The following is a 14,354-nucleotide window of genomic DNA, read 5'->3' on the forward strand; positions in this document are numbered from 1 at the left end:
ACCAGGGTGCCACTAGCTTGGGAGCACTGGGGAGGAGGGGCAGGACTGGGGGAGTGGCAGGAGTGGGGGCAGGAGCGGGAAGGAGGGGACATGGAGGAGGAAGAGGAGGAGCGGGCCAGGGGGCAGGTGGGTGGGGAGGCCCCGGCAGGGTAGAAGCACTGCAGCCTGCAGGAAGGCGCTGAGGCCTCAGGATCACACCGGCAGCTCCTCTGCACCCCCGGCTCCTCGCTGTGCATCTGAGCAGACCATGGCCAGCCCTCTGTGTGCCCCACTGCTCCTGCTGGCCATCCTGGCCGTGACCCTGGCCGTGACCCTGGCCAAGACCGTGGCCAAGAGCTCCAAACGTTCGGGCGGCATCGAGGAAGCAGATGTCAGTGATGAGGAAGTGCAGCAGGCGCTGGACTTGCCATCAGCAAAGACAACGAGGAGAGCAATGACGTGTACTACAGCCGAGTGCGGCAGGTGTGCGTGCCCGCCAGCAGGTGCGTGCTGCCCCCTCCCCACGGGGTCCTGAGTCCCGGCTGGCTTTGCCCCCACAGAGAGCATTACCAGCAAGTCAGCACAGGCACATTCAACTATCTCATGCTCAGACTTATTCAGACTTCCCTGACTGTCCCACTGATGGCCTTTATACCCGGGGACACACCCAGACTCTCATCACAGCCCCTGCCCTGTGTCCTCAGCCTCCTCTAACCTGCAGCCGCCCTCACGTTTCAGCAGCCAGTCTGTTTCCTGTCCTTGGCATTTTCCTGGCGTCCGGCCACTTGTGGTCTAGAGACAGTTGCTGAACCTGCTGCCCCCTCAAGGTTAGATTCAGGTCACACTGTGCGCACAGAGGAGGCATGTCCTCCTCCCTGAGTGCCCGCAGCAGGTGCCACTCGGGGAGCCTGGCCTCCTGGTCCTGAAGGTACATGCTCCCTCCAAAAGTCATGGCCTTGGGAGCAGCCTCTAGGGTGAGCGTCCTTCACCCTGAGCCCGGCAGACCACCACCCACAGCCACAGGCAGCTGAGTCCCTGCTGGCCTGCAGAGCACCACGCCTGAACCCTGCCTCTGCCAGCCGCGGCCTGGGCGCAGCTAGACGGTGGCAGAGGAGGAGGGCAGTCAGCATGGAGAAGGGGTCAGCAGGGGGTGTCAGGGAGGGCTGCTGTGCCCGAGCTTGCCCTGCACCCATTGCACAGCTGCCCAAAGGGACAGAGCAGCACAGGGTGGCATGGCACGCCAGCGTGTAGACATCCTCCCACCTACTCTCAAAAATTCAGTGAGTCCAGACAGCCCCGCTTCCCCTCCTGCACCCTCAGCTGCTGTCCTCTCCCTTGAACATGAGGTGGGCCCCCCGGGGCTGCGGTCTCTACTGGCCCGCGCCTCTCCAGGGTGGCTCTAACTTGGAGTGAAGCACAAGACCCTGTAGCTCATTGGTCCTGGGAGCCCATTTGACAGATGGGCAGACCGATACCGGAGGAGTCACGGATCCACAGGGCAAGGTCTAGAGCCCTGATCCCGAGCCCCTCATGCCGTGCTGCTCCACAGTTCTGACAAGGCGTGTCTGGGGGAGGCCCTGCGCAGGGACAGGGGTCAGTTCCATTCTGTAACTAAAATGTAAGACACGCAGGTGTTTGACGCACTTGAGAAATATTGCCAGCAAATCACACTTAAAACAGGGGCATTCGAGAGCAGGCTCTGATTGGCCTAAAACCTCCGTGTGTGTGAAGCATCTCATTTCCGACTGACAAACGAGGGAATACACAGATCTGGGGAAAACAGAGACGGTGGGATTCTGTCGGGCTGTGCGCCGGTGGCTGGAAGCCAGCTGAGACTGCATCGTCGGATGACAGCCCTCCTAGCATGGATCAGCGCTCCCCGCCTCTGGGCCGCAGTGAGCAGGGTGTGATGAATCCTTGCTCGGGCACGGAGGCCTCACTAGTGCTTAGACCACGCGCTGATTACTGGCCCCACCCGGGCTGGCTGCCCAGAGCCGCGCCTGCCATTCCTGAATGCAGTGAGGGCGTTAGGCCTGGCTTCCACCGTCCACTCTCCTGCTGCATGTGACACCTCGGTAGAGTTGCTCAGAGAAGATAAGTTAGAAGGAAACACCTGGGGTACAGCACCCCTGCCAGCTGGGAGGAGCAGGTGGCTTGTACGGCCTGCAGGTGACAGTGTGGCAGCTCAGGAGTGCAGGCATGAAGCCCCTGGGCACACGCAGTAACCCAGCAACAGCGAACTACCAGCGTGTGTGTGAAACTGACGGCAGTGCTGCAGGGGAATCCTGCTCTTGCACACGTGTAGCTCGTGGCTGCGATGAACGACTTCTTTGATGTCAAGATCGGCTGGACCACGTGTGCCAAGTCCCAGCCCAACTTGGACAACTGTCCCTTCCATGAGCAGCAGCAGGTGAAGAGGGTATGTGCCTGATGCGGGTCAGGGGCCAGGAATGCCCTGCAGAGGGACACGTGTGTGTTCCTGTGATCCCGCACCTGTTCAGGAGGGTGTGTGTGTACACATGGAGGTGCGTGTGTGCATGAGTGTTTGCCAGCACAGGGAGTGTGGGGAAATGCACGCGTACACATGTTGGGGTGTTTGGGACGAGGTGCATGGGAGTGTGGGGGGGAGTGTGTGGGGGGAGTGTGGGGGTTCAGGCACAGATGCCTGTGGGTGAGGGGTGCGTGTGAGTTTACATAGATGCACACCTGTGTGCGGATGGGGAGGAGTGGGAGGGGTGTGTGCACATGGCTAGTTTGAACTGCTAAGAGGGCTTTAGCTTGGGAATGGGGGTACTGGGAGCACAGCCCTGCCTGTTCTGGGGTGCTCCCTGCTGTGCTGGAGGAACCAACCTCCGGGGTGGGTGCCGGGGAGGGAGAAGGGCTTTGTTCAGTGCCAGCCTCGGCCACCTGCCAACAGCCATGGCCACCTGCCCACAGCCATGGCCACCTGCCCTCAGCCACAGCCACCCTGAGCAGATTAGAGGAAATCAGAGGCCTGTAAGTGGCCCAAGCCCTCTGAGGCTGACCCCACTCACCCAACATTAGCGGATGCGAGGACCTGGCTGGTTCTTGTGAGGTCTCTGCCCTGGGGAGAGCCACACTCCCCTTGTCACCCACTTCCCATGCCCCAGCTCTTTCATGGAAGTTCCCTTCTTCTGGGGTCTTCCCCCTTGGCCCTCTCAGTGCTGGCCCAGAGGCTGGAGGTGGAGGGAGCCTGGGGGCAGCAAGCTGCCTCCCCCCCACCCTCTGGGCTCCTGTGGCCTTGCACAGGCTGCTCCTTCCAGGGCTGTGCTGGGCAGGACACTGGGGGGTCCTGTGCACCAGGTGGGGGACACGACGCCAGCTGGTGCTCTTGGAGCCCTGGAGGACCAAGGAGCAGTCACTGCCCAGTCAGGCTGCGTGTCCTGGGACTCGGCGGGGGTGGGTGGGGGCCGAGTGTCTCACCCCCAAGCTTGCCCACCGCCACCCTGACATCCCATGGCTGGGCATCTTCCCTTTTAACTATAACCTGCACGGATTACCCCTCTCTCTTCTCTTTCATAGGAAAAGCTCTGCTCTTTTGAGATCTACAGTGTTCCCTGGGAGGATTCAATGATCTTGGCGAGGTCCAGCTGTGAGAAGGTCTAGGGGTCTGTGCCAGGCTGGGCTGCACCCAGCCCCTCTTTCCCACACCTCACAGCTCCCTGTAGTGCTCCCTAGCCCGGGATGGAGGCCCTGCCCGGGCGCAGGTCTCCTCTGTGCACCAGCACCGGGAGGGAGGCAAACGGAGAAGGATTCGGAGGCCTTTGTTGAACAGCCACGTGGCTCTACCTGTTCCTCTCTCCCTACCGCTTCTCAAATTTGCTGGTCGTGGTGCACACGCTCTGCTCCTAACAATCCTGAAATTAAAAAAAAAAAAATAGCATTGGCTCCTTCTTGAGTTTTTTCCTATCCTGGGGATGTGCACATGAGGAGGGTTTTGGGCCATGTGGTGGCTCACGCTGTAACCCCAGTGCTTTGGGAGGCTGAGGTGGGAGGATCGCTTGAGCCCAAGAGATTGAGGCTACGGTGAGCTGTGATCCTGTCACTGCTCGCCATCCAGCCGGGGTGACACAGCAAGATCCTTCAAAAGAAAAGGAAGAAAAAACAAGAGAAGGAGGGTTTCAGCAGCCCCTTTGGGAAAGGCTCCTTGTCCTGCTGGTTCTAGACAGATAACCAGCACCTGGGAGCTGATAAGCCCATCAGGTGACTGAGCAGCCACTTCAGGGGTATCTGAGTCTCAGAGGAGGGACAAGAGCAGCGAGGGCTACAGCCCAGGTGCTCGGTTACCACGGCCCCCAGTGAAGGGGTCCGTGGAGCAGGGTGCCCAGGCTGCTGGCCCTGTTCCTGCGGTGCTCCGTTAAGGGACGTCAGACGGCGGGGAGGCCCTCAGCGGAGCCGGCCAGGCAGTAGATCCCAGCCATGTCTGCAGAGTTGGTCAGACTCCAGGGACTGACTTTCTCCCATCAAATTCCCTAGAGACTAATAAATAGTGATTTATGTCCACTTCTTTGCCCAGAAATATTTAGGTCCCTACATAAGAAGAAAGGCTAAAAAGTTCTGTGTGTGTGTGTACCTGGTTGTGGGAAACACCAACCAGAATAAAAGGGGGAGAAAATCCTAGAATGAAGGCAGTGCCTGCTCTGGTCCAATGCGGGAGTCGTGCCCTACACTGGGACGCCGTGCCCTACACAGGGAGGACGTGCCCTACACGGGGAGGACGTGCCCTACACGGGGAGGTCGTGCCCTGCACTGGGAGGTCGTGCCCTACATGGGGAGGTCGTGCCCTACATGGGGAGGTCGTGCCCTACACGGGGAGGTCACGCCCTGCACTGGGAGGTTGTGTCCTGCACTGGGAGGTCGTGCCCTACACGGGGAGATCGTGCCCTGCACGGGGAGGTCGTGCCCTGCACGGGGAGGTCATGCCCTACACGGGGAGGTCGTGCCCTAGGAAGTTTTACAGTTACACCCACCAGCTCTTTCTCTGGACTTGGATTTAAAGCAAGTCCTTACATCAAGCTTCACATTAGGGATGGAGAAGTTAAGACACAAATGGGAGTGACATGCTGTAGGTTCTTTCTCCAAGAAGTACATTTCAGCTCACAAAGACCACCACCTGGGAGTCAGCATAATTCCCTGGAACAGTGGCTGTTTCCCAGCCCTGAACAGGAGGTGACAGTCCTACGATGCACACAGGGCTCACCCCACAGTGTCCATCCATTGGCTGTTTCAGGGCAGAGGGGTGCAGCCCTCAGGGATGGTCCCACTGGGGCAGGTTCGCAAATACCTTGCACGCTCACAGCTGCAGGGACCAAGGTCTCTTGTGGCCACTGCTGCGAACACTGAAGGTGAAATGAGAAAGGGGAGTCCAGCAAACAGCCCCCAGCCTGGCCCCTCACGTGCTGCATCAGCAAAGGCAGCGCCGGGAAGGCTGGGCAGGAAGGGGGGTAACATGCGCTTCCCCTCCATGTCCACCTTGCAGGCAAAGGCTCTCAACCCTGCCTTTATTAACAAAAGTCTGTGGGGTGAGGGAAGAGAAGCACCGCCCAGAGGCCTGAGCAGGGGAGGTCTGAGTCTGGGCGTGACCCTGGGCGGGTGTCGGGGTGGACGGGGCCTCATGGACTTAGTGGGGACCAGGGGCCCCAGCCAGAGCAGCAGGTGCTCAGAAGCCCAGGGCAGGGGGTCAGGGAGCTGCTCAAGCTTTGCCTCAGTTTGACACAGGCAACTACCGTGCAGACACAGTGGTTTCCTCTAAACCTGGCCTTTTTCTCATACAATTCTCCCTTCCTTCGGGAAGCAGGGGTTGTGCACATGGCTCCCCCCATCTTCTCCCTGAGTGTCTGCTCCCTAGGTGGGTAACGGGGGGAAGAGGCCGAGGGTTAGCAGGTTCAACTCCGGGACTAAGCCAAGGGCACTGACTGTGTCCTGAAGCTATGGGGTCTGTCGCGTCATGTAAAAGAGGATCCTGAGCAGGTCAAGTTTGGGAAATATTATACCCCTTTAAGAGTTCCTTTAGCAAAAATAATGTCACAAGTCAGTGGCAAAAGATTGAACGTGCAGAGGTTAGAAACCCCCTCACTGCAACACAGACGAATCACTGGCAGAGGAGGGATGAGTCCATGGCAGGACTGAGAAGTCAGCCAGCATGGTCTTTCCAGGGCGGGTGACACTCACACAATGACCCAAGGGGGACCCAGGTGCTGTGGGGCCTGAGGCTTACATGATTTAGGGGACTATCTGGATGAAAACTAGCACAGTATTACCAACACAAAACTAGGCACGTAAGTTAATGTTTATTTAGGAAGAGTAAATAAATCACAGCCCGTTACACATTTTAAAATGCTGATAAATACTACAAGCATCACAAAATCCAGAAAAATAACATTTGTTCCAGCACAACCAGGCTACCTCAATGAAATCTGTTGTCAACAGACTCCGGTTCACTGGCTTGTTGCAGTAAGGGAATGCTCACACCATGGGACCGGGAGCAATTCACAGAGGGAAAGAGGGTCATCCTAGGACTGGGGAAGAGACTCTGAAGCAGTATTTTGCTGGACTCAGAGCACCCAAGGGCTGTGTGTAAATGAGCCAGTGTCAGGTCTGGACACACAATTGTGCTTAGTTTTGTTTTTGTAATACTGTGCCAGTTTTCATCCAGAGTTGAGGTAGCCTAGTTGTGCTGGAACAAATGTTATTTTTCTGCACCTAACAGATGAACTTTAAAATGCATGCCGTAAAAGATGATCAATGCATTCATAGTTCTAAGAGACTTAAATACTCCTCATTTAATACATTACAGAGCAAGCGGGTAGAAGATCAGTAAAGAAACAGTTTATTTGAATAACAAGGTCAAAAATTTTGACCTAAATAACATGTCTAGTACACTCTACACAACAAGCAGAACACATTATAGTCAAGTTAACATAGAGTAATTATCATTCAGGTAGATGGTATTTTGAGGCATGAAACAAACAGTAACTAATTGAAAGGAATAAAAGCCAATGCAAAGTGCATTCATGGAGCCTGATGGAATTAAACTATTAATCATAACCAACATATCTGGAAAATTCTCAAATTGTGGAAAGGCACTGACACACTTGTAAATAACCAATGGGTCAGAGAGAAAGTCTCAAGTTAAATTAAAAATTATTTTAAACATAATGAATGTTAAAATAATACATATCAAAATTTGTGGGATGCACCAAAAAATCTGCCTAGAGGGAAATTCATAGCATTGCATGTAGATATTAGAAAAGAATAATGATCTCACAGCAGTGGCCTCAAATATTTCCTACAGAATCTGGAGGCAGAAGAACAATTTGAATCCAAAGGAAACTGATGAAAAGAGCTAAAAACAATTAGGGCATAAAGTAACAAAATTAAAAATGAGAGAAAGAGAGAAAATCAATGAAATCAAAAACCTATTTTATGAAAAGATCAGATGAGAATGAATAATAACAAAGAAAGAGGGTGTAGATTACCAATAGCAGAAGTAAAAAGGAAGTTATTCATACACACTCTACCATTATCACAAGGATAATAATTTAATACTATAAACAATTCTACACACAAAAAATTGATAGCGGAGATAAAAAAATAAATTCCTTGAGAGACTCAAGACATACTACCAAACCTCACTGAAGAAGAGATAGATAATTTGAATAGATCTATATCAATTAAGAAACTGAATTTGCAAACAAAATCTTCCAAAAAAAATCTAGTCAGCAAAAGTTTTGCTGACTTCTACAGTATTTGAAGATAATTCCAGTAGTATGCAATATTTTTTAGAAAAATAAAAGGAAACACTTCCCAACTCATTTTATGAGGCCAGAATTATACTAATATGAAAACTATAAAATGGTATTATAAGAAAACTATAGATTAATATCAGTTATGTACAAAGATAAGAAAACATTTTTAAAAATTACCACATGGAATTGAGCTACCTGTACATCTCTCTATCTGGGATGACACGTTATGAACAAGAAAAACAAGGCTCATTCACTATTCAAAATTCAAAGTAATCTACTCTGTTTCACAAATCTCAGTAGATGCAGAAAGAGAATTCAATAAAATTCAACATCCAGTTCTGCTAAAAACTGTCAGCAAATTAGGAATAAAAGAGAATTTTCTTAACCCGATAAAGGACATTTTACAATCTACATCCTTAATAGCAAGGATTGAGCATTTTTTTCCTAAGACTAGAATCAAGTCACTCCTATTCAGTATTGTATTAGAAGACATGCACAGTGCAATAAGATAGGAATAAGAAATAAAAGGCATACATATTAGAAAGGAAGAAATGCAACTGACTCTATTTGTGATTAGCATAAAGGTTTTATCAAAAACCTGCCATATTTCAAAAAGCCTCTATAACTAATGATTAAAATTAACAATGTTTTAGTATCAAAGGCCAATATACAATTACAACATATGCAATATGCAATTATAAAATAATGTATCATAAATGAACAGTTAAAAATGTTTAAATTACTATTTGAAATTAAATCAAAAAATGAAGTACTTAGCAATAACTCTAACAAAAGAAGTACAGGATCTGTATGCTATAAACTGCAAAATGTGGAGGAAAGAAATAAGAGAAGAGTTCAGTACTTAGGAATAACTCTAACAAAAGAAGTGCACGATCTGTATGCTATAAACTGCAAAATGTGGAGGAAAGAAATAAGCGAAGAGTTAAGTAAAAAGAGGGGCATAAAATACCCATGGATTCAGAGTCTCAAAATTGCTAGGAAGCCAGCACTCCCATTTCTATTTGCAGATTCACTGCACCACAGATGAAAATCCTAGCAGATTTCTATCATCAAGCTAACTCTAAACTATATAAAGGCAAAAGAACTACAAGAGCCAAGACACTTCTGAAACAGAACAAAGTTAGAAGACACAAACTACCTGATTACAAGGCTTGCTATTAAGCTACAGTATTCAACATAGTGTGGTTTTGGGAAAAGTCTAGACATACAGACCAACGGAATTAATAGAGATTCCCTAAACAAACTCAAAGAAATACATTCAACTGACTTGATAAAGGTGAAAAGACAATTCAAGGAGAAAGAACAACAAAGTCTTCAACAAGTGGCACTACATTAATCTGATCTCCCTATACAGGAAAGTGAACCTTGATACACATTTCACACCTTTTACAAAAATGGACTCAGACCACAGACCTAAGTGTACAATATAAAATTATAAAATCATGTAATATATTATAGGGGAAAATAGACATGACTTTAAGTTTGTTGGTGACTTTTTTTAGCTAAAACACCAAAAGCATGAACCATAAAAAATACATTGAAAAAGCAGATGTTATCAAATTTTAAAATGTTCACACTAGAATAGATACTGTTATGAAAACAAAAAGCTAAGACAAACTGGGAAAATATGAGAAAGTCACATGTGTTCTAAAGGTTTTTGTCCAAAATATATTTTTAAAAGTCCTTAAAACTCAACAATATATAAAAAGCAATCCACCTTAAAATCAGAAAATTGGCAAGCATATATACCTCAAAATAAAATAGATAAATGGGAAAAAACACATGAAAACACTTTCAGTATTATTTATTAATAAGGAAATGCAAATTATAGCCACAGTGGGATACCATTATACCCTATATTACAGTAAAAACCCTGTAAATATTGAATGCTTGGAGGATGTAGAGCAACAAAGATTCTCATTCATTGCTGGTGGGAATGCAAAGTGATATGGCCAGTTACAAGGCAATTTGGCAGCATTTTACCAAGTAAAACATATTTCTATCTTAAGGTTCAAGCATTACACTCCTACGTATTTACCAAAACATAAAGAAAAAAGTTCACCTAAAATGCCATAGGCAACCATTTCAGCAGATTTACCCATAATTACTAATACCTGAAATCAACCAATAAAGATTTCATTCAACACGGGGATGGATAAACAAACAGTTCTATCGATAACATGGAATACTACCCGCAATAAAAAGGAACAAACTGTATGTTAATATTAGATCAAGTAGACTTCAGAGCAAGACACAATTACTAGAGATAAACAGGGACATTACATAAAAATGAAAAGGACCACAAATAAGGAAAACATAACATTATGTTTTTAAATGGATACACCAAACATGGACTTTAAATACAAGAAGCAGAAACTGATAGAACTGAAAAGAGAAATAGATAAAAACACAATTTTAGCTGAGGACTTCACCACCCCACTCTAGTAATCTCCTAGACAGCAGATCAACACAGGAGTAGAAGTGAATAATGCAATCAACCCACACTACTTGATAGTTATAGAACAGTCCACTCAATACCAGCAGAATAAACTTTTTTTTCAATAATTGATGATGAATTTACCAAAATAGACCATAGTCATAAAATACACACTAATATATTTGAAATAATGGAAAGCATACAAGTACAGTCACTAAAAATAATGGAATGCACACAGCAATTAACGAGAAAGACAAGGGGAACTCTCTGAGCACTTGAGAATTAAGCAGTCCTCATCCAAGCAAACCATGGGCTGAAGAGGAAGGCTCAAAGGGAAACAGAATACGTGAAACTCAATGCAAATGAAAATATAACATATGAAATTATATGAATGTCACTTAACTAGTGCTCAGTAGGATATTTGTAGCACTAAGTACTTTACATTATAAAAAAAGGAAAAGCTTTATGGAAAGGAGTAAGGAAACAGGAAAGGAATAAGGAAAATTAGTAAAACTGGAAGTTAGTTCTTCAAAAATTATAAACAAATCAAATCAACAAACTTTTAGCAAGAATGAGAAAGATTAAAAGAGAGAAAAAAGGGATCACTAATATCAGAGATAAACACTAAATATCACAGCAGACCCTTTTAATAATTTGTGAATACTACTGAAAAATGAGATGCTCATCAACTCAACTAGGTATAACAAATGGGTTGTTTCCACATCTTTGCAATTGTGAATTGTGCTGCTATAAACATTTGGGTGCAGGTATCTTTTCTATAGAATGACTTTTGTTCTTCTGGGTAGATGCCCAATAATGGGATTGCTGGATCAAATGGCATCAATTCACGAATGGATTAGTAAATTGTGGTATATGTATACCATGGAGTATTACTCAACTATAAGAAATAACGGCGATACGACATCTCTTTGGTTCTCCTGGAGAGAGTCGGAACCCATTAAGTGAAGTATCCCAAGAATGGAAAAACAAGCATCACATGTACTCACCAGAAAATTGGTTTCCCTGATCATCACCTAAATGCACATTGGGGAATGATACCAACTGGATATCAGACTGAGGTGGGGGGGAGGGGGGGATGGGTGTATGCCTACATGATGAGTGCATTGCGCACTGTCTGGGGAATGGCCATATATGAAGGTGCTGACTCAGAGAGGTGGGGGGTGGGGGGAGGGGATGGAGGTATGACTACATGGTGAGTGCCAGGCGCACTGTCTGGGGAATGGACACGCTTGAGGCTCTGACTCAGGGAGATGGGCGGGACATGGACAATATATATAACCTGAGCTTTTGTACCCCCATAATAAGCTGAAATAAAAAAATAAAATAAATAAAAAACAAATGGAACAATTTCTGAAGAACCACAAATTACCCAAACTGAGCCAATATGAAATAGAGAGCCGCAGTAGCTCTGTAACTATAAAAGAAATAAATAGAATTTGTAATGAAACACTTCCCTCTCCCCCAAAATCTCTAGGCCTAGATGGTTTCACTGGAAATTTTTACCAAACACTCAAGGAATTAACATCAACATTACATGGACTCTTCTAGAAAATAGAAGAATAAGGTCACTTCCCAAATAGTTTTATGAAGCCAGTATCATTCTGACATCAAAACCAGATAAAGATAGTAAAAAAAAAAACAAAAACACACAAATCAACAGACCAATATCACTCATGGACTTAGAAATAAAATCTGCACCCCCAAATGTCAGCAAATTGAATACACCAAGTATATTAAAAGAATTACACACAAGACCAAGTGAGATTTATTTAAGATATCATGCTTGGCTGATTCAGCAATTCAAAACTCAAAACCAGCCACTGTTAGTGATCAATGCTAACATCACCAGTAACACGACAAATTAGATCGTACGTCATATGCTAGGATACAAAGAGAAGACCACAGGATCACTTCTGTGACACTCTCTTAAAAAAACACATCATCTAAATCTAATTGATAATGAAACATCACAAAAAAACAATGTAGGGACATTCTGCACTACTGGACTTTACTTTGAAAGGATTCCAAGTCATGAAGGTCAAGGAAAGACTGAGGAACTGTTCCAGACTGAAAGGGTTTTCAGAGACAGTACAACTAAATGCATCCATGCATCCAAATGGGATCTGTTTGCTATAAAGGACATTGCAGACAAGTAATAAAACTGGAAAAGAATCTGAGGATTACATGATAGAATGTATTCATGTTAACTTTCTGATCATGAAGGTTGTATTGCAGTTATGCAGAATGTCTTGACTTGTAAGAATACTCACTAAGATTATTGGGGTGATGGCATAACATCAGCAATTTGCTCTGAAATGATGCAGGAGAAAATGTTCTTTGTACTAAAACTTGCACTTTTCTCTAATTTTAAGACTGTTTCAACAAGTTAATTAAAAATATACAAATGAATGGACGAATGAACAGAAAAAGTGAAAAGACTTATTAGGTAAACTTTATTTCTCCAGGAAAAAATAGCCATATAAATCAGTGCTTAAAATTAAAATTATATAAGTTTAATGGCACTATAACAATTGTAATACTTCCAAACATTGACAATGACCACAGAACCAGCATACAAAATGATATCTGTCTAAAGCTACATTTTTTTTTTGAGACAGTCTCGCTCTGTTGCCCAGGCTAGAGTGCCATGGTGTCAGCCTAGCTCACAGCGACCTCAAACTCCTGAGCTCAAGTGATCCTCCTGCCTCAGTCTCCCAAGTAGCTGGGACTACCAGTGTGTGCCACCACACCCGTCTAAGTTTTTCTATTTTTAGTAGAGGTGGGGTCTCTCGCTCAGGCTGGCCTTCAACTCCCGAGCTTAAACAATTTTACCACCGTGGCCTCCCAGAGTGCTAGGATTATAGGCGTGAGCCACCATGCCTGGCCTTAAAGCTAAATCTGTCAATCACTAGCTTTAGACAGGTATCATTGTATCTGTCTAGTACAGTGAAATATCTGTCTGCATAGTGATAAAAATTGTAAAATAAAAGTTGGCCATCGCTGTTATCAAAAACTCCCGAAGCAACAAATGCTGGCCAGGATGTGGAGAGATAGGAACACTCATACAACATTGCTGGTGGGACTGCAAATTAGTGCAACCTCTGTGGAAAAGAATTTGGAGATACCTCAAAGAGCTAAAAATAGAAATACCCTTTGCTCCAGCAGTAGCACTATTAGGCATCTACCCAAAAGAACAAAAGACATTCTATAATAAAGACATCTGCACTCGAATGTTTATGGCAGCTCAATTCACTATTGGAAGGATGTGGAAACAACCCAAGTGCCTGTCAATTCATGAGTGGATTATTAAAATTTGGTATATGTATACAATGGAATATTACTCAATTATAAGAAACGATGGTGATCTAGCACCTCTTATATTTTCCTGGATACAACTTGAGCCCATCCTCCGAAGTGAGGCATCGGAAGAATGGACAAATAGGCACCACATGTACTCGCTATCAAATTGGCACTGAGTGATCAACACTATGGTGCTCACATGGTAGTAATATTCTTCAGGGATTGGGAGCTTGGGGGTGGGTAAACTCACAACTAATGGACATGGTAGGCATTGTACAGGGGAAAAGGCATGCGTCAAATTATGGTTTGGGTGTGGCCAAGTCATAACATGTAACCAAAATGTTTGTACCCCCATAATATCCTGAATTAAATTTAAAAAATCGGCCATCAATTTACTCCAACCAAGTATTGGTGAAAATTTGGTTGTTTGGCTGTTTAAACACCTGACAGGCCAGGCATGGTGGCTCACATCTGTAATCCTAGCACTCTGGGAGGCCGAGGCAGAAGAATCGCTTGAGCTCAGGAGTCTGAGACCAGCCTGAGCAAGAGTGAGACCCCATCCTACTAAAAATAGAAAAATAAAAAATTAACCAGACAACTGAAAATAGAAAAAATTGGCCAGGCATGGTGGTGAATGCCTATAGTCCCAGCTACTTGGGATGCTGAGGCAGGAGGGTGACTGAAACCAAGGAGTTTGAGGTTGCTGTGAGCTAGGCTGATGCCACAGCACTCTAGTCCCAGCAACAGAGCGAGTCTGTGTCTCAATAAATAAATAAGTAAATAAATAAATAACAAAAAAATTAAAAATAAGAATAAAAAATAAATAC

At 45.8% G+C, this 14,354-nt stretch overlaps 1 protein-coding gene across 2 annotated transcripts; it reads left to right on the forward strand.

The window, feature by feature from the left end:
* Positions 1-223: 223 nt before the first annotated feature.
* On the forward strand, positions 224-3,564 carry LOC123625961 (cystatin-C-like). Of its 2 annotated transcripts, none has more exons than XM_045534708.1 (2): positions 224-482; positions 3,523-3,564. In XM_045534708.1, the coding sequence occupies exons 1-2, from the start codon at positions 248-250 to the stop codon at positions 3,540-3,542; spliced, it is 255 nt and encodes an 84-aa protein (XP_045390664.1). In that variant the 5' UTR covers positions 224-247; the 3' UTR covers positions 3,543-3,564. The 2 variants fall into 2 exon arrangements, 1 of the variants encoding a protein (XP_045390664.1); XR_006730697.1 differs by lacking the exon at positions 224-482 and adding an exon at positions 2,319-2,398 and having other exon boundaries at positions 3,523-3,543.
* Positions 3,565-14,354: the final 10,790 nt, after the last annotated feature.

This window comes from Lemur catta, chromosome 21 (assembly GCF_020740605.2).
Source record: "Lemur catta isolate mLemCat1 chromosome 21, mLemCat1.pri, whole genome shotgun sequence".
Classification (NCBI taxonomy): domain Eukaryota; kingdom Metazoa; phylum Chordata; class Mammalia; order Primates; family Lemuridae; genus Lemur; species Lemur catta.

Coding starts and splice junctions, on each gene's coding strand:
- LOC123625961 (XM_045534708.1), top strand. CDS start 248: ATGGCCAGCCCTCTGTGTGCCCCACTGCTCCTGCTGGCCATCCTGGCC. Junction 483..3,522: donor GTGTGCGTGCCCGCCAGCAG/GTGCGTGCTGCC, acceptor TCTCTTTCATAG/GAAAAGCTCTGCTCTTTTGA.